At 37.1% G+C, this 20,489-nt stretch overlaps 1 protein-coding gene across 1 annotated transcript; it reads right to left on the bottom strand.

Moving 5' to 3' along the window:
• Nucleotides 1-1,406: 1,406 nt before the first annotated feature.
• LOC122415805 (uncharacterized) lies at nt 1,407-4,603 on the bottom strand. Its single transcript, XM_043428289.1, has 2 exons — nt 2,610-4,603; nt 1,407-2,518 (listed from the first exon to the last, which is right to left on the bottom strand). Exons 1-2 carry the CDS (start codon nt 4,519-4,521, stop codon nt 2,322-2,324), a joined length of 2,109 nt encoding a protein of 702 aa, XP_043284224.1. The 5' UTR covers nt 4,522-4,603; the 3' UTR covers nt 1,407-2,321.
• Between the last annotated feature and the right edge of the window lie 15,886 nt (nt 4,604-20,489).

Below are 20,489 nucleotides of genomic sequence, written 5' to 3'. Positions count from 1 at the left end.
CAATAAAAAGTGGGCGTTACGAAAGGTCCCTGAAACGGCCAATTCATAAATATATTCATTCATTGAAGATTACTCGTCGAAACTTTTTATGAAACATACGTTTTTCCGTTGTAAAACATACTGGCAATCATGTTATAAAAAAATTAGTAGTTTTATTCGTAAGGTATGGTTTGCCGTAGTAAATCGAATCTTTGCTACGTCATTAGAAGCGCAGATATTAACAAATAATAAGTCTTTATTTGTGTTTACTCTGTATTTTTCCGCAATTTTTGTGCTGTGATATCTCACTGGCTACATTTTTTTTTATCAAGTGTCAAATTAAAAAATTTGTTTTCACAAATATTTTACCTTTAATATGACTAGATCCATTTACAGCTATCCTGGAACCATCAACAAATGAACAGAATTTGTCCATAAAAGTTCCGAGTTTACTATTGAAAAGAGAACTCTTTCTTTCACATCAATTTATTTGAACGTCATCTTGCTCGAGTCGCGGCAATAAATTTATCTGAATTTAATCGGAAAATTGATGAAACGAAAAAATGTTGAAAAAAATACTTCAAATTCAGTAGACTCAAGAAGAATTTCAATCTGTTCAAGAACTGCGAGATGCAGTATTTTTTTGTCAATCGCTTGGTCAACAAATCCGAATGAGATCATCCTCTTCTAATAAAAAATCGCATAGATATAGATTCGGAGCATTTGAGCTCTAGCGTGGATCTACGCGAACGCGAAATGTGCTTGCAAAACATGAATGGGCCTTTGCGGTTTTCTATATCAATTGTTTCCCTCGCGTACCTGATTCCCGTGAAATATAGTCACTATTGAGGTCAATAGATTAATAGTAAATGAAAAAAAAAATCCAAAATGCATACAAACTTCATGAGGCGGCTTTAACTTTGCAAAATTTATGTTTTGTAACCGAGGCGAACGCAAAAAATGTATGCAATCGACGTCACAGGACTAGCAATTTTTCTAGAAAAACATCACAGAAGTGCTCATTTCTAGTCAAAAATATTTCCATCCGTCTAGCAAACGAGATGAATGTCAAAATACAATTTCCATGAAATAAAGATAAAGGACCGCTTCAAAATTATGCTGTCGATTGTGACTAAAGTGGCGATTGGTGAAACTCGTGACTTATCGTTTAAATAGGAAGATAATAAATGTATTTGATCGACTTCACGGAAGTGACTGTTTCACAGTAGAGACGTTACGGATGTGCTCATTTTACGGATAAAAATTTTATAGGAGATTAATATTTTGAAATTGCGGACAAATGATGAGATTTTTAATGTTGCGAAATCTCTGTTTTGACTGAACGTACAAAATTAAAAGAAAAGCCATATTTTCGGAATCAAATTTTTTTTTATTGCATTTTTACATTGTGTAATCTAAGCCTAATTTAATTCTGAGAATGTCACCGCATTTTTTTTTTATAAAAATTCAGCTACGAAGCACTTATTCTAAATTTTTTGGTTTCAACTTATTTTTTAAGTAAAAATAACTGCAAATAGATAAATATCTATTTAGTTCAGACTTTTCAAAAACTACAGTTCTGATTTTATCTTTAAGCTGGTACCCTACATTACTCAGAAATACTTTCAAAAATTTTTCCACTATTTAGGGATTCGATGTATCACATTGTCTTATAAATCTGCATTAAGAATTATCTTAAAATTATGTATGACAAAGAAAAGTAAATCACAGTAAGTAAATGCTCAAATAGCCAGCGATTTATCACCTATATCCCAACATTCAAAAATTTTTGAACGTCGGAAAATCTCAAATGCCAAATAAATTCTGAACATAAAATAAAATCTTTTCGAAAACAATAATACTTATCAAATGAATCTAAATGTAATAGCTCTTCGTATCAAATACCGTTCAATATTCTTTCATTTGATTACAAAAATCTTACTAGCTAGAAATACTTTCCAAAATTTAATTTTGAATACTTTGAACTTCGATGACAATTTCATTGCCTCATTTTACATCACAAGATAGATGGCTGACTCTCTCGTTTCAAAGGATAGTTTATGTAATCAACGGAATATTATGTAAATAATGACTGTTAACTGTTAAGTATCTTTCAGTCTCTTCCTCTCCGAATATTATTTTGTTAGATTTTCGGATTTAAAAAGGGCTTAACATTGTCTAGCGTGAAATATTTTAGAGCACCTTGCGTAGTATAGAGCATATACTCTAGGAATGTAAAAGAAAATCACTGGTATGTGTAAGGAGTTTACACCAAGCCTATTGGACTGATCTCAATAATCACAAAAATAGAGTGCGTCGATATCGTTCAGGTTAACGTGTACTTATCCACGTTGATATTTTTTTTTTTCGTTTGAAGCCCACGTGCGAATTTGAGCAACTGTTCGGTGTACTTGCGGGTTGTCTTTAAGAAATTTTTTCATTGCGGCCGTGCTAGGCAGTTTGCCATTTTTTATTCCGTTCTCAAAAGCAGTCGCAGCAGCAACTTTTTCTTCCGGAGTCCATCGCAATTTCCTTTTTTCTTGAAAATTGAAAAAAAAGTAAAGATTAGATTATTTTTACTCCTTAAATACTTCAAGATTACAATTACAGGATTAGATATTTCCGCTTACTTGATAGATCAACCCTGCTGGTGGAGGATTTGTTTTTGGTCGAATTGGTTTTTTTCCTTCGTTTCGGCGCTGGCTCATCCTCCTCAATGTCATCCTCGTCACAATCATCATCATTTTCGGTCTCTTCATTGGGCTCATACTCATCACTGCTGCCGGATTCAGAATCAGGCACGAGTACTTTTTTTTTCTTGTTACTCTTAACGGCTTCTACAGCTAACAATTCTGTATTTGCATTGGTATTTTTATTTTGCTTTTCTTCGCTTGTTCGAACTTCAAAATTTTGATTGTCATCAGTATGATCATCTCCAGCTACCACATTCTCGCCTTGTCCCATAGCACTGCGAAGAATTCTCGCAACTTGAACAACATCTCTCGTGACTACGGACTGTCTGTAGTGAGATCGGTGAATCGTTTCTGCGTGCCCCATGTAATTGGCAATGTCTACCACTTTATTTTCATCCATGTTTCGAGCCGCACAAACTGTAGCCATGTGTTTACGCAGAGATGTACCGCGTAGGCGCTCAGGATGCTGAACACCACATTCTTGGGAATATTCCCGCATCAAATCGCAAGCTCGAAGATATTTAAAACGCCCATCAACAAAACCGGGTATACCAAAAACATAAGGATTTTTCGGTGTTATTTTAGTGGAAGAGCGATAGCGCAAGATAAGATCCAAGCAGTCCCGCATTTTAGAATCCAATAGCACGGGTACATCACGGCCCAATTTCCCTGTGATAATGAATCGAGTATATTGTCCGGCATATTTTTTCTCATCCTCGGAAAGGCTTCCATAAATCTCGGGATTGGTATTTTCATCAACAGTCTCAGCATTTTTCAAGTCCGATATCGTTGTTCTCTCCAACTCACCAGCTCGACGTCGAGTAAAAATTTGGATACTAATTAGCGTCGTTTTAGCCAGCTCTAGCCACGCAGAATAGGTATAACGTTCACTTAGTTGAACGAATGCTTTTTCTCTCTTGATGACGACGTAATCCTGCAGTTTTTTTATTTCATCAGTACTTGGTAATACTTTCTTCTGTTGACGTTTTTTCTTAGCTTGGGATTCGTGTGCAACTCTATTAATTTTAGTGCTATATTGTTTGTCATGGATAAAGATGTAATCTTCGAGTAATAGTTGTTTTTCTCTATCTTTTTTTTTTCTCACAACGAGCAATGCCACTTCAGCAACGGCTTTTATGTACGTTCCGAGAGATGTAACGATTGATGGGACTTCGTGTTCGCCGGTCTCTTCATTAAAACGAGCCAAAGTGTTGACTGCTCTTAGCATACAGTCATACAATCCTGGATCATAAATCGAAGCGAAATCTGTTATTTTCGGTTCTGCGTTCAATCTGCATTTTTTCATTTCTTCGAGAAGACGACCGAGGGTTCTTAATCGATTTCGGATCATAGCTTGTTGCTGATCTTTTTTATACTTTTCAGCCATTCCATTGCCGAATTCAATAAGCAATTCGTCGTATCTTATTAATTGTACGACAAGATCATCATTAAAAACTGCAAATATGCGCTGCAATTGTTTACTTGCGTTTGCATGAATTCTTCCATCAGTACGTCGTGACAATATGGTGTTCGCTCGATCACCTTTCGTAGAAGCTCCAACACATTTTTGACGATGACGTCGGATACTCTTTTTTGAAAGACTCACATGACAATTATGACAGGGTGTATATTGAGTACCAGGTCGTTCCTGCTTCGGCCTTCGTGCTACTAATAGTTTACCATCTTTATTGTAATCGGAACTCGTATTGTACAAATGGTTTCCTTTTTTTCTCAATAAATCGATTAGTTGCGTTCGTTCCGGGTTGTTTTTTGGAAGAATTGCGAATCTTTTTACTTCGTCAACATCCTTATGGACGGTTTCCAAATGACGACTGATGACCGTCTGCATTTTTTTGCAATAGAAACAGAAATCGTCTCGTTTATTGCCGCTTCTCGGCTTTGCTACGAGTTTGCTATTATCTATGGACCCTGCTTGGCTAGGCATAATTTTCGAAATCGAATCATTATTCGTTGTACTGTCGTTACCTGTTGTGTCAAGCTCATTAGAAATATCTGATGCAAGCACGTAATCTGAAGAATTTAGAGTACTGTTTTGATTTCTCAATGCTTCGTTTATGTCGAAATCACCATCTTTTGAATTGGTTATGCTTGTGAAGGAGTCTTCGTCGTTGGGTGCTTTCAAATTCGTACCCAATGCTTCGTCCAGATCAAAAGTTTTATCTATGAGCACATTGGATACATCGTCTCGAACCTCTTCAGTACTGAAATTCAATTCCGGATCATCCAGAATTTCGAAAATATCTTTTGTGGTTCGAGATTCATAAATCTGCTTATCGAAACTGGTGTCTAAATTCCATGTTGGAAGATTGGATTCAAGTAGACTCGAGTTTGATGTCTTGTCCAACGAATGAGTAAAAGATTCATTCAAACCAATCGAAATTTGATTGTGATTTTCTTTACCCGCTGTAGTTTTCTCTTCTCCGTCCGTATGATTTGGCGATTGTTCTGTTGCGTCTATTGATTGGATTGCATTTGGTACTGTTTCTTCCATTTTATTTAATGGAACTGATGATGATTGTTCTATTGCGTCTATTGCATGGGCGGGATTTGTTACCGCTTCTTCCATTTCTTTCATTGGATGTGACGATAATTGATGCATTGTTTCTACATATGTTGAGTTTGTCGAAATTTCTTCTGATATATCTGTCGAGGAAGCCATATTTTTAGCGATCGTATGCGATTTTTCAAAATAATTCTATTATCGTTTTTTCCAAATTTTTCGAATTGGAAAAATTTTCGTCTTTTATTGGTAGGAAGTGTTGGAATACTCAGAAGAGAACTTCCTTATATCATGAGAAACGTCCAGCACTGAAAATCAAAATGTTCAATTGACCAACTTCAAAAGTTTGCAAAATAACGCTCAAGACGTATGATTCTAATATAATGGACGACGAAAATTTAAATCGATATAATTTTAGCGGGACAATTTTTTTCAGAGTATTTTTTTCTGATTATAATCTATTTTAAAATTATAATTTGATACTCATTAATGGACTAAAAACATTAAAGATTTTACTTACCACGACAAAATAATTACATCCTTCCGGGTAATTTCTTGAATTTTCCTTCTGATTTCTCTAGAATTTCCGACGTTTCGTCGTTTGTTACGTTTTTTTAACGTAGATATAGAAATTGAAATTTAATCTATAACAAAAAAACAAAAAAAGAAAACTTGTGAGTGATAAGTTGAGTCCGGTACTAAAAATAGTAGTTTACACCTTCAACAATTCAGAATTTGGTTTCAGAAAAGTAACATAGTCCCTACTACAAAATGATATTGTTCATTCATAAAGGGAAAATATTTTTTTCTATGCATATGTTTTCAATTTATGTTTTTTTTTCCAACGGATTCCCCGAAACGCTGACGAATCCATAAAATATTTGTTAATAACTTCGTAGTTTTCCAGGAAAAATAATTGATTGGGTAATGCAGGAAATCAATAACGAATAAATTGATCGGATAAGGCGATAGAACATATATGTTCAATGGCACAATAAAAAAATACTATCAAAATCTCGAGATGGGCCCTTTATCGAAAAAAAACGACACAACGGTGCTCATGTAAACTTAAAAAACGTTATACGCACCTAACAGACAAGTTTAATTCTAAAGTCAGTTTCGATACAATAAAAAAATGAACGCACTGATATTAAGCTGCCAATGTTCACAGAAATTACGATTGATCGCGTCATTGATCGTTTAACTCCAGATGTAGTAATGTATTCGGTCTACGTCCCGGAATTGGCCATTTAGCAGAACGACACAATAGTGAACATTCAATGGATACAAATATTTAAGGCGAGGTTAATGTGAGTAAACTGCGAATAAATAATGGGATTTTCGACCGGAATCTCAAACAAATTAAGAGCATTCAAGATCTAGCGCTAACTGTCGCGAACGCAGAACAGACTTATATGACATGTCAGCGCCTCTTGCAGTGTCCTGTGTCAATTTTTTTTTTCACGCGAACCCGAATTGCGTAAAACGATCAAGAAGATAAATTTTGAAGTTAGGAATTCAAAAGAAGATGCAGGAAAAATTCGAAATTCATATAAAATTCATCAAAAAACTTTAACGTTGCAAAAGATATGATTTTTAGGCAAAATTATCTCAGGAAGAAGTATGCAATAACCGTCACAGGACTAGCCACTTTTTTAGAAAAATGTCACGAAAGCGCTCATTTCTCGTTGAAAAACTTTCTGCCAAACTATAGAACGAAATGAATGACAAAAATCCGTGAATGCGCCCGAATAGAATCACCTCTCTTCGATCGAAGTTGCGAACGGGATCGAAGCATCCGATCACTAGCGTGAACTGTCGCGTACGCGAGACGTGCTTGCATGACATGGCGGCGCCCCTAGTGGTTTTCTGCACCACTTATTTTTCTCGCTAGTGATGCTCTCCCCTATATTACATTGACGAACGGTGGAACTATTTTTCGAAATTACGAATGAATAAAAGGTACCCGAAAATGCAGCATTCATTGTATGCCTTTATCGTTGAAACATTTATGATTTGTAGGCGAATTTTACACACGAAGAAGTATGCAATAACCGTCACAGGACTAGCCACTTTTTTAGAAAAATGTCACGAAAGCGCTCATTTCTCGTTGAAAAACTTTCTGCCAAACTATAGAACGAAATGAATGACAAAAATCCGTTTCAATGAAATGCTGATTATTGAAACCTCCGAAATTGGACGCTCAATTGTCACAAAGTTTACGATTATTAAATCTCGTTACTCACCGATTAATTCCAAAAAATAATAATGATATTGCAATAAAGTCATGGAATTGACCGTTTCACGTTACGGATCTGTTCATTTGACGAATAAGAATGTCAGAAGAGAGGTTAATGACGTGAAACTGCGTATAGCTAATGAGATCTTTTCCCCGCAATTACTTATTGTTCCACCGATTGCTAAACTGTTCGATGCAGCACTTTTGGGCTCACCACCTGGTGAATGCGCCCGAATAGAATCACCTCTCTTCGATCGAAGTTGCGAACGGGATCGAAGCATCCGATCACTAGCGTGAACTGTCGCGTACGCGAGACGTGCTTGCATGACATGGCGGCGCCCCTAGTGGTTTTCTGCACCACTTATTTTTCTCGCTAGTGATGCTCTCCCCTATATTACATTGACGAACGGTGGAACTATTTTTCGAAATTACGAATGAATAAAAGGTACCCGAAAATGCAGCATTCATTGTATGCCTTTATCGTTGAAACATTTATGATTTGTAGGCGAATTTTACACACGAAGAAGTATGCAATAACCGTCACAGGACTAGCCACTTTTTTTAGAAAAATGTCACGAAGGCGCTCATTTCTCGTTGAAAAACTTTCTGCCAAACTATAGAACGAAATGAATGACAAAAATCCGTTTCAATAAAATGCTGATTATTGAAACCTCCGAAATTGGACGCTCAATTGTCACAAAGTTTACGATTATTAAATCTCGTTACTCACCGATTAATTCCAAAAAATAATAATGATATTGCAATAAAGTCATGGAATTGACCGTTTCACGTTACGGATCTGTTCATTTGACGAATAAGAATGTCAGAAGAGAGGTTAATGACGTGAAACTGCGTATAGCTAATGAGATCTTTTCCCCGCAATTACTTATTGTTCCACCGATTGCTAAACTGTTCGATGCAGCACTTTTGGGCTCACCACCTGGTGAATGCGCCCGAATAGAATCACCTCTCTTCGATCGAAGTTGCGAACGGGATCGAAGCATCCGATCACTAGCGTGAACTGTCGCGTACGCGAGACGTGCTTGCATGACATGGCGGCGCCCCTAGTGGTTTTCTGCACCACTTATTTTTCTCGCTAGTGATGCTCTCCCCTATATTACATTGACGAACGGTGGAACTATTTTTCGAAATTACGAATGAATAAAAGGTACCCGAAAATGCAGCATTCATTGTATGCCTTTATCGTTGAAACATTTATGATTTGTAGGCGAATTTTACACACGAAGAAGTATGCAATAACCGTCACAGGACTAGCCACTTTTTTTAGAAAAATGTCACGAAGGCGCTCATTTCTCGTTGAAAAACTTTTTGCCAAACTATAGAACGAAATGAATGACAAAAATCCGTTTCAATGAAATGCTGATTATTGAAACCTCCGAAATTGGACGCTCAATTGTCACAAAGTTTACGATTATTAAATCTCGTTACTCACCGATTAATTCCAAAAAATAATAATGATATTGCAATAAAGTCATGGAATTGACCGTTTCACGTTACGGATCTGTTCATTTGACGAATAAGAATGTCAGAAGAGAGGTTAATGACGTGAAACTGCGTATAGCTAATGAGATCTTTTCCCCGCAATTACTTATTGTTCCACTGATTGCTAAACTGTTCGATGCAGCACTTTTGGGCTCACCACCTGGTGAATGCGCCCGAATAGAATCACCTCTCTTCGATCGAAGTTGCGAACGGGATCGAAGCATCCGATCACTAGCGTGAACTGTCGCGTACGCGAGACGTGCTTGCATGACATGGCGGCGCCCCTAGTGGTTTTCTGCACCACTTATTTTTCTCGCTAGTGATGCTCTCCTATATTACATTGACGAACGGTGGAACTATTTTTCGAAATTACGAATGAATAAAAGATACCCGAAAATGCAGCATTCATTGTATGCCTTTATCGTTGAAACATTTATGATTTGTAGGCGAATTTTACACACGAAGAAGTATGCAATAACCGTCACAGGACTAGCCACTTTTTTAGAAAAATGTCACGAAAGCGCTCATTTCTCGTTGAAAAACTTTCTGCCAAACTATAGAACGAAATGAATGACAAAAATCCGTTTCAATGAAATGCTGATTATTGAAACCTCCGAAATTGGACGCTCAATTGTCACAAAGTTTACGATTATTAAATCTCGTTACTCACCGATTAATTCCAAAAAATAATAATGATATTGCAATAAAGTCATGGAATTGACCGTTTCACGTTACGGATCTGTTCATTTGACGAATAAGAATGTCAGAAGAGAGGTTAATGACGTGAAACTGCGTATAGCTGATGAGATCTTTTCCCCGCAATTACTTATTGTTCCACCGATTGCTAAACTGTTCAATGCAGCACTTTTGGGCTCACCACCTGGTGAATGCGCCCGAATAGAATCACCTCTCTTAGAGCGAAGTTGCGAACAGGATGGAGCATCCGATCACTAGCGTGAACTGTCGCGTACGCGAGATGTGCTTGCATGACATGTAAGTGCCTCTAGTGGTTTTCGGCATCACTCATTTTTCTCGCAAGTAAAACTCCCGTATATCACATTGACGAACGGTGGAATTATTTTTCGATATTACGAATAAATGAAAGTTATTTTAACTCTCCAGCGTAAGAGCCAAAATTAAAAATATGTCGTATTATCGGTATGAAACTGACCATTTCTCAGTAGAAACGGATCGTTTCTGTTGTGTAGCAGAATCGAACGTAAAAAAATGTATGCAATCAACGGCACGGATCTAGCCGTTTTCTAAAAAAGTCCCACGAATATGCTCATGCATCTTTAAAGAATCTCATACCCACCTAGCAAGCTAGATGTCAACGTTTCGTTTCAATTGAATGAAGTTCAACGAACGCTTTAAAATAAAGCTGTCGATTGTTATTAGAGTCACGATTATCAAAACTCGTTATTTATCTGTTGATTCCGAACACATGAAATACCAATGTCAATGAACGTCACGAAACTGACCGTTTGACAGTAAAAACGTTACGGATGTGCTCATTTGATTGTCAAGAATGTTTTAGGAAAGGTCAATGTAACTGAAACTGCATACAACTTGTTAAGTTTTTGTATCGCAATCACATATCATTTGATTCAATTTATTTATAAATTGTAAGATATCACAATTTTTCCCTCATTGTTTGATGAATGTGTCTGAATCGAACGACCTCCCTTGAATCGAAATCGCGAACGGATTTGGAGCACTTGAAATCTGGCGTGAACTGTCCCGTATAAATGAAATAAACAATTCCAATGTTTACTTACCTATTCAGAGAAACCAGCATATCTTTTCGGTCACTTCACACATATATCACTTACCGGTGTTATAATATTTCTTCTCCGCGTAGGAAACTCTCGTTTGCCATCTCTTTTCGCCCATCTATAATCTGAATTTTGGGTAACAATTCCGTTCAGATATCGAGTTACGACCTTCTTTGTCGGTCCACAATCAACGGAATTCTGAACGATGTTATATAACTGAAAAGAGCTGTTGTCATCAATCAAGTCCGTCACCAGTCACTGAGTAATCGGACATTGATAAAAACAATGATAAAATTCTATCACATTTTACAGGAAACAAACCGCATGAGCGTTTTACCGAAAAATATACATCCAACTGAATCAGTTTTTCATTGATATGGAAATATAATGGTAAAAAACCCTTAATATTCTATGATCATTCAATTTTTCTAGTTGATCATTATATAGGTAATCGAGCCACTACCGCATCTCTTGATGTAGATCCAATTTTTTAAGAAATTTCAAAATACTTTGTGGATATTATGGTAGCAATATCGGATTGATGAACCATATGTCTATCATAGATTTCCTAATCTTGATTGTTCCTTTTTAATGGAGAGTGCACTCGAAAGAGAGCCATTTATCTATTAGATAGGATAGAAATTTCAAACGCTCAATTTGTAATAACAAGTCGTTACTGCACAGCGCAGTTCCTGAGCACCCCGCATGAGTTGAAAATAATTCCATCGGTAGTGTGTTAGGACCCTGGGGAAATATCTAACAGTAAAGTTTGATTTCTTCTAGTGAATCGTAGACTTTGAATTTGTGTCTAATTACAGGAGATTGCTTAAAAAAGAAATGAACATGTAGTACTAGGTCCGCAGAGATGAATCGAACAATGACATTTTAGTACTGAGGTGCTCCGATATGACATTAAATGGAGAAATTCATGTTGCCGGTCTCTTCGCTGAATAAAATTAAATCATCGTTCATTGACCCAATTGTGGATAGGGTTTTTTATCTCGAATATCATATACATGCAACAACATTTGCAAGTCATTATGAAAGATTTCCTGCATACTCGTTCAACGAATAGCCTTTTGGAGCATTTAATGGAAATGTTGCATGCACACCGATAAGGAAATTGGTACTGCGAAAGACAGCTCCGTTCACATATTTCAATAAGTAGATTTTGGCGACCCGGTCCCATTACGATGAACATGAAACTTGATATATATTTCATAAATTTCAATTGCAGAAAACCAAACCGAAAATGAATCGTACAGTGGTTTTAGAATCGGGTTTTAATGGCAGGTTTATATGCAGATGTGAGAATAAAATCAAGACGTGTACGGAAAAAGTTAACTTTTAATGCATAAATTCTATATCCATAATAAAGGTATCGGGCTCCGATCCAACATGTATAAGACATCGAGAAAAAATTAGGTCCTCGAAGAAACCATACAGTCGTTGTATTCTTCGGTTAATCAGGGGTTTCAGGGACATTTTTTTTTCGTCTGAAAAGTGAGACTCTACGCTCTCACGGCATCAAAACGACTCGATGACAGAAATTACACTCCACCGCAGTGAATCATATAACAACACATTATACGGTATTTGCGGTCGTAACAAATATAGTCGATTTCTCGGGCACACGCGATTAATTTAATAATAATTAATTTAAATAGCACGTAAAAATGACACTGACACATTTTAGACATTTCCGATAAAAATAGAAAAGCACATTGATTAAAAAAATTTAACTGTCAGGCGACGTCAAAAAACTCTTCCTCAATAATCAATCTTTTGACGAATATTAAAATGCTCCCATCCGGACATTGTGCCAACCCAGAGCGATCTGATCATGGCGTGAAGCCAGTCGGAATAACTGAGAGGTCCTCGAAGTGACAGAGGTTTTTCAGCTGATGGTTGTTTTGAGGGCGTGCCACATCATATGAACCATATGTCTATTATAGATTTCCTAATCTTGATTGTTCCTTTTTAATGGAGAGTGCACTCGAAAGAGAGCCATTTCTCTATTAGATAGGATAGAAATTTCAAACGCTCAATTTGTAATAACAAGTCGTTACTGCACAGCGCAGTTCCTGAGCACCCCGCATGAGTTGAAAATAATTCCATCGGTAGTATGTTAGGACCCTGGGGAAATATCTAACAGTAAAGTTTGATTTCTTCTAGTGAATCGTAGACTTTGAATTTGTGTCTAATTACAGGAGATTGCTTAAAAAAGAAATGAACATGTAGTACTAGGTCCGCAGAGATGAATCGAACAATGACATTTTAGTACTGAGGTGCTCCGATATGACATTAAATGGAGAAATTCATGTTGCCGGTCTCTTCGCTGAATAAAATTAAATCATCATTCATTGACCCAATTGTGGATAGGGTTTTTTATCTCGAATATCATATACATGTAACAACATTTGCAAGTCATTATGAAAGATTTCCTGCATACTCGTTCAAGGAATAGCATTTTGGAGCATTTCATGGAAATGTTGCATGCACACCGATGAGGAAATTGGTACTGCGAAAGACAGCTCCGTTCACTTATTTCAATAAGTAGATTTTGGCGACTCGGTCCCATTACGATGAACATGAAACTTGATATATATTCCATAAATTTCAATTGCAGAAAACCAAACCGAAAATGAATCGTACAGTGGTTTTAGAATCGGGTTTTAATGGCAGGTTTATATGCAGATGTGAGAATAAAATCAAGACGTGTACGGAAAAAGTTAACTTTTAATGCATAAATTCTATATCCATAATAAAGGTATCGGGCTCCGATCCAACATGTATAAGACATCGAGAAAAAATTAGGTCCTCGAAGAAACCATGCAGTCCTTGTATTCTTCGGTTAATCGGGGGTTTCAGGGACATTTTTTTTTCGTCTGAAAAGCGAGACTCTACGCTCTCACGGCATCAAAACGACTCGATGACAGAAATTACACTCCACCGTAGTGATTCATATAAAAACACATTATACGGTATTTGCGGTCGTAACAAATATAGTCGATTTCTCGGGCACTCGCGATTAATTTATTAATGATTAATTTAAATAGCACGTAAAAATGACACTGACACATTTTAGACCGATTTCCGATAAAAATAAAAAAGCACATTGATTAAAAAAATTTATCTGTCGGCGACGTCAAAAAACTCTTCCTCGATAATGATTCTTTTGACGAATATTAAAATGCTCCCATCCGGACATTGTGCCAACCCAGAGCGATCTGATCATGGCGTGAAGCCGGTCGGAATAACTGAGAGGTCCTCGACGTGACAGAGGTTTTTCAGCTGATGGTTGTTTTGAGGGCGTGCCACATCATATGAACCATATGTCTATCATAGATTTCCTAATCTTGATTGTTTCTTTTTAATGGAGAGTGATCTCGAAAGAGAGCCATTTATCTAGTAGATAGGATAGAAATTGCAAACGCTCAATTTGTAATAACAAGTCGTTACTGCACAGCGCAGTTCCTGAGCACCTCGCATGTGTTGAAAATAATTCCATCGGTAGTGTGTTAGGACCCTGGGGAAATATCTAACAGTAAAGTTTGATTTCTTCTAGTGAATCGTAGACTTTTAATTTGTGTCTAATTACAGGAGATTGCTTAAAAAAGAAATGAACATGTAGTACTAGGTCCGCAGAGATGAATCGAACAATGACATTTTAGTACTGAGGAGCTCCGATATGACATTGAATGGAGAAATTCATGTTCTTTGCTGAATAAAATTAAATCATCGTTCATTGACCCAATTGTGGATAGGGTTTTTTATCTCGAATATCATATACATGTAACAACATTTGCAAGTCATTAGGAAAGATTTTGTGCATACTCGTTCAAGGAATAGCATTTTGGAACATCTAATGTAAATGTTGCATGCACACCGATGAGGAAATTGGTACTGCGAAAGACAGCTCCGTTCACTTATTTCAATAAGTAGATTTTGGCGACCCGGTCCCATTACGATGAACATGAAACTTGATTTATATTTCATAAATTTCAATTGCAGAAAACCAAACCGAAAATGAATCGCACAGTGGTTTTAGAATCGGGTTTTAATGGCAGGTTTATATGCAGATGTGAGAATAAAATTAAGACGTGTACGTAAAAAGTAAACTTTTAATGCATAAATTCCATATCTATAATAAAGGTATCCGGCTCCGATCCAACATGTATAAGACATCGGGAAAAACTTCGGTCCTCAAAGAAACCCATACAATATGATGAGGTCCTTGAAGAAACCGTACAACTATTGTTTTCTTCGGTTAATCGGTGGTTTCAGGGACATTTTTTTTCGTCTGAAACGCGAGATTCTTCGCTCTCACCGCATCGAAACATCTCGATGATAGAAATTACACTCCGCCGTATAGTGAAACACATAAAAACACATCATACGGTTTTTGTGGTCGTAGCACTTCTCATTGATTTCTCGGGCTAACGTGATCAATTTAACGATAATTTATTTCTACCGCACGCAAAAATGAGACTGACACATTTCAGACGGATACCCGATGAAAATCAAAACGCACATTGATTAAAAGGCTTTTTCTGTAACGCGTCACGAAAAACTCATTTTCGATAATCATTCGGTTGATGAATAGTAAAACGCTTGTGTCCTCAAAAGAACCATTTTTCCCCGAAACCACCATGCGTTGTGTAAAATAGTTCCCGAATTCAACTCACCCCAAACATATTTTTATGTATATAGATGTACATAATACATACTTATGTATTCCTTTTTCATGAATCGATATATATGGAGTTACGAAAGTATTCACTAAGGGTTTACGTGAACATTTCGGTAGCTGTTACCAGACCAATCTATTGAAAATAAAAAGTGTACTTCTGCAACACTGTATTTATTTTCATAAATTTACCGAGTTACCGTGTACTTTGGGGTCTTTGTCATTTTAGTAACAGTCACCAAACTCTACATATAATGGTTGTTCGATTGGTGACCGTTACCAAAGTGACCCATAGTTACCAAACAACACACTTTGATTGAGAAATCGTCACGAATGTCACCACTGTACATACATATATAATTATATAATATATATTTTATTTATTAATATTAATTAATAATAAAATATTATTATAATAAATATTTTATTATAATTAATATATAATATAATATATATATTATATTATACAATATATAATATAAAATGATAATAATATAATAAAACAAAAAAATTGAATAATACGAATAACATTAAATAATAAATAATAAAAATAAAAAAATATAAAATTCTGGTCGACGCCGCTGGATTTTTCGAGGATGTCTAGGGCGATAGATCATGGGTTTTGGAGGACTAGGTTTAGGTACATTCTATCGCGAATTTCGATTTCCAGGTGGACGACCCCATAGTTTTTTATGTCCAGATATATTTCTCCATGGTTTTCGCGATCGAGGTTGACGGCTCCACAGAATTCGATGTCCAGGTATGTTTCTCCATGGTTTTCGTGGTCTCGGATAATTCCTCTATGGGTTTCTGATGTGCAGGTGTATTTCTCCATAGTTTTTAATGTCCAGGTGTATTTCTCCATAGTTCTTGATGTCTAAGGTATATTTCTCCATGGTTTTCGTGGTCTAAGTATGTCTCTTCATGGTTTTCGCGGTCGAGGTCGACGGTTCCACAGTTTTCGATGTCTAGGTATGTTTCTCCATGATTTTCGTGGTCTAGGATAATTTCTCCATGGGTTTTGATGTCTAGGTATATTCCTTCATGGTTTTCAATGTCTAGACGTGTTCCTTCATGGTTTTCGTGGTCCAGGTATATTCCTCCATGGTTTTCGATGTATGGATATGTTTCTCCATGGTTTTCGTGGTCTAGGTACATTGCTCCATGGTTTTCGTGGTCTAGGTAGATTCCTCCATGGTTTTCGTGGTTCAGGTATATTCCTCCAGAGTTTTCGATGTCTGGATATGCTTCTCCATGGTTTTCGTGGACTAGGTAGATTCCTCCATGGTTTTCGTGGTCTAGGTAGATTCCTCCATGGTTTTCGTGGTCTAGGTATGTTTCTTCATGGCTTTCGCAGTCGAAGTCGACGGCTCCACAGTTTTCGATGTCCAGGTATGTTTCTCTCGGGTTTTCGTGGTCTAGGATAATTCCTCCATGGGTTTCGATGTCTAGGTATATTCCTCCATGGTTTTCAATGTCTAGGCAAGTTTAATCATGGTTTTCGCGGTCGAGGTCGACGGCGCCACAGTTTTCGATGTCCAAGTATTCTTCTCCATGATTTTCGTGGTCTAGGATAATTCCTCCATGGGTTTTGATGTCTAGGTATATTCCTTCATGGTTTTGAATGTCTGGACATGTTCCTTCATGGTTTTCGTGGTCCAGGTATATTCCTCCATGGTTTTCGTGATTCAGGTATATTCCTCCAGAGTTTTCGATGTCTGGATATGTTTCTCCATGGTTTTCGTGGTCTAGGTAGATTCCTCCATGGTTTTCGTGGTCTAGGTATGTTTCTTCATGGTTTTCGCAGTCGAGGTCGACGGCTCCACAGTTTTCGATGTCCAGGTATGTTTCTCTCGGGTTTTCGTGGTCTAGGATAATTCCTCCATGGGTTTCGATGTCAAGGTATATTCCTCCATGGTTTTCAATGTCTAGGCATGTTTCTTCATGGTTTTCGTGGTCTAGGATAATTCCTCCATGGGTTTTGATGTCTAGGTATATTCCTTCATGGTTTTCGATGTCTGGATATGTTCCTACATGGTTTTCGGGGTCCAGGTATATTCCTCCATGGTTTTCAATGTATGGATATGTTTCTCCATGGTTTTCGTGGTCTAGGTCGACGGCTCCACAGTTTTCAATGACCAAGTATGAAGGACCACGAAAACCATGTTCCTTCATGGTTTTCGTGGTCCAGGTATATTCCTCCATGTTTTTCGTCGTCCAGGTATATTCCTCCATGGTTTTCGATGTATGGATATGTTTCTCCATGGTTTTCGTGGTCTAGGTACATTGCTCCATGGTTTTCGTGGTCTAGGTAGATTCCTCCATGGTTTTCGTGGTTCAGGTATATTCCTCCAGAGTTTTCGATGTCTGGATATGTTTCTCCATGGTTTTCGTGGACTAGGTAGATTCCTCCATGGTTTTCGATGTATGGATATGTTTCTCCATGGTTTTCGTGGTCTAGGTACATTGCTCCATGGTTTTCGTGGTCTAGGTAGATTCCTCCATGGTTTTCGTGGTTCAGGTATATTCCTCCAGAGTTTTCGATGTCTGGATATGTTTCTCCATGGTTTTCGTGGACTAGGTAGATTCCTCCATGGTTTTCGTGGTCTAGGTGGATTCCTCCATGGTTTTCGTGGTTCAGGTATATTCCTCCAGAGTTTTCGATGTCTGGATATGTTTCTCCATGGTTTTCGTGGACTAGGTAGATTCCTCCATGGTTTTCGTGGTCTAGGTAGATTCCTCCATGGTTTTCGTGGTCTAGGATAATTCCTCCATGGGTTTCGATGTCTAGGTATATTCCTCCATGGTTTTCGTGGTCTAGGATAATTCCTCCATGGGTTTTGATGTCTAGGTATATTCCTTCATGGTTTTCGATGTCTGGATATGTTCCTACATGGTTTTCGTAGTCCAGGTATATTCCTCCATGGTTTTCGATGTATGGATATGTTTTTCTATGGTTTTCGTGGTCTACGTAGATTCTTCCATGGTTTTCGTGGTCTAGGTATGTTTCTTCATGGTTTTCGCAGTCAAGGTCGACGGCTCCACAGTTTTCAATGACCAAGTATGAAGGACCACGAAAACCATGTTCCTTCATGGTTTTCGTGGTCCAGGTATATTCCTCCATGTTTTTCGTCGTCCAGGTATATTCCTCCATGGTTTTCAATGTCTAGGCATGTTTCATCATGGTTTTCGTGGTTCAGGTATATTCCTCCATGGTTTTCAATGTCTAGGCATGTTTCATCATGGTTTTCGTGGTTCAGGTATATTCCTCCATGTTTTTCGATGTCTGGGTATGTTTCTTCATGGTTTTCGTGGTCTAAGTTGATGGTTCCACAGTTTTCGATGGCTAGGTCTGAGTTTTCATAGTTTTTGTTCTCTAGGTATATTTCTTCATCATTTCCGTTATCTAGGTCGATGACTCCATACTTTTCGATGTCTAGGTATGTGTCTACATATTTTTCAATGTCTAGGTATATTCCTCCATGGTTTTGTATGTCCAGGTATATTTATTCATAGTTTTAAATGTCTACGTATGTTCCTTCATGGTTTTCGTGGTCCAGGTATATTCCGTCATGGCTTTTGATGCTAGGTCAACAATTCCATAGTTTTCGATGTTTGGTTATGGTTCTCCATGGTTTTCATGGTCTAGGTCGACGGTTCCATTGTTTTCGATGTCTACGTCGACAGCTCCATGGTTTTCGATGGCTAGGTATATTTCTCCATGGCTTTCGTCGTCCTGGTATGTTTTTTCATGCTTTTCGAGGTCTAGATCAACGGCTCCGTAGTTTTCAATGTCCAGGTATGTTTTCCCATTGTTTTCGTGGACTAGGTTGACGACTTCATAGTTTTCACTATCCCGGTCGATAGCTCCATAGTTTCCGATGTTAAGGTGAATTTGTCCATGGTTCCCGATATGAAAGTCAATGGCTCCATAGTTTCCGATAGTGTGGTGAGTTTTTCTAAGGTTTTCGATATCTAGGTCGTCGGCTCTATAGTTTTCGATGTCTAGTTTGGCGACTATAGGGTTTTCGATGTCTAGGTGGATGCCTTCGTATTTTTCAATATATATTCGACAATTTTATATTTCCCGATATTTAGGTAAACGGTGCAATGGTTTACGATATATTTCCTCATAGTTATCGATATCTAGATCTGCGATTTAATAGTTTGCATTGACGAGGCAGGTTCAGACGTTACAGAAGACCATGAAAAAATATCACTGGACACCAATAACCATAAAGCTGTGGTCTTAGACATTGAATACCATGGAAACATCTCCTTGGACATTGCAAACCATTGACAGTATCCATGTCAACATGGAATCCATGAATGAAAAGAAGATAGTTTCAAAAATCATTTTTCCAAGTAAACAAGTGGAGCTTTTCAAAAAAAGGAATAGAAAATGAAAATATCATCCCGTTGCATAGGAATTTCCCAATCTTTCATTGGAAAATTCGATTTGCTGAATGGATAATCAAAATCGTCACCATTATTGCTTGTAAAAGGTTTCAACTCACATGAACATAACCGCACAGTTTTCGTACATCTACATAGAAAAATAGGCTGTGTCGATTGCTTTTGGCACATAGAGAAAAGCACTCAACTTGAAACAAATCGTTTTAAAAATTTTCGTCGAAGACGAGGAATGTATTTTTTTTCTTAAGTGTCACGCCTCTAAGAAATAAGCTAAATTAGAAAAAAAAATAATTGACAAAGTAAAAAAAGAACGCCAATTATTAAAAGGTCGCGACCGTAGTTTCCAATAATTTTCTATATTTGCATTATCAATAAAAAACTTCAAAATATAAAAAAAAAATGAGATCGTTTTCTGAAGTTGACAAATATAGTGAATGAAATACGATTCCTATATAGTTGTCACGTCTCGCAAAAAGAAGTGAAATCAGTAAATATTAAAACTTCAAAAAGTAAAAAAGGCACGCCAAGTATTAAAAGGTCGTGACCGTCGTTTTAAATGATTTTCTATATTCGCATTGTCAATAAATAAATTTTAAAAAATGTTTAACTGTGAAAAAATATGAGATCTATTGTAACATATACAGTGAATGAATTACGTTTTCTGTAGGAATTC

This window comes from Venturia canescens, chromosome 9, assembly GCF_019457755.1.
Source record: "Venturia canescens isolate UGA chromosome 9, ASM1945775v1, whole genome shotgun sequence".
Classification (NCBI taxonomy): domain Eukaryota; kingdom Metazoa; phylum Arthropoda; class Insecta; order Hymenoptera; family Ichneumonidae; genus Venturia; species Venturia canescens.
Note: the sequence above shows the minus strand (reverse complement) of the source record. Positions and strands in the feature narration are given on the sequence as shown.

Excerpts from the sequence above, each read along its gene's own strand:
- LOC122415805 (XM_043428289.1), bottom strand. The coding sequence starts at position 4,521 with ATGCAGACGGTCATCAGTCGTCATTTGGAAACCGTCCATAAGGATGTT. Across the intron at positions 2,519-2,609 it reads CAGCAGGGTTGATCTATCAA|AAAAAAGGAAATTGCGATGG; the intron begins GTAAGCGGAAAT and ends TCAATTTTCAAG.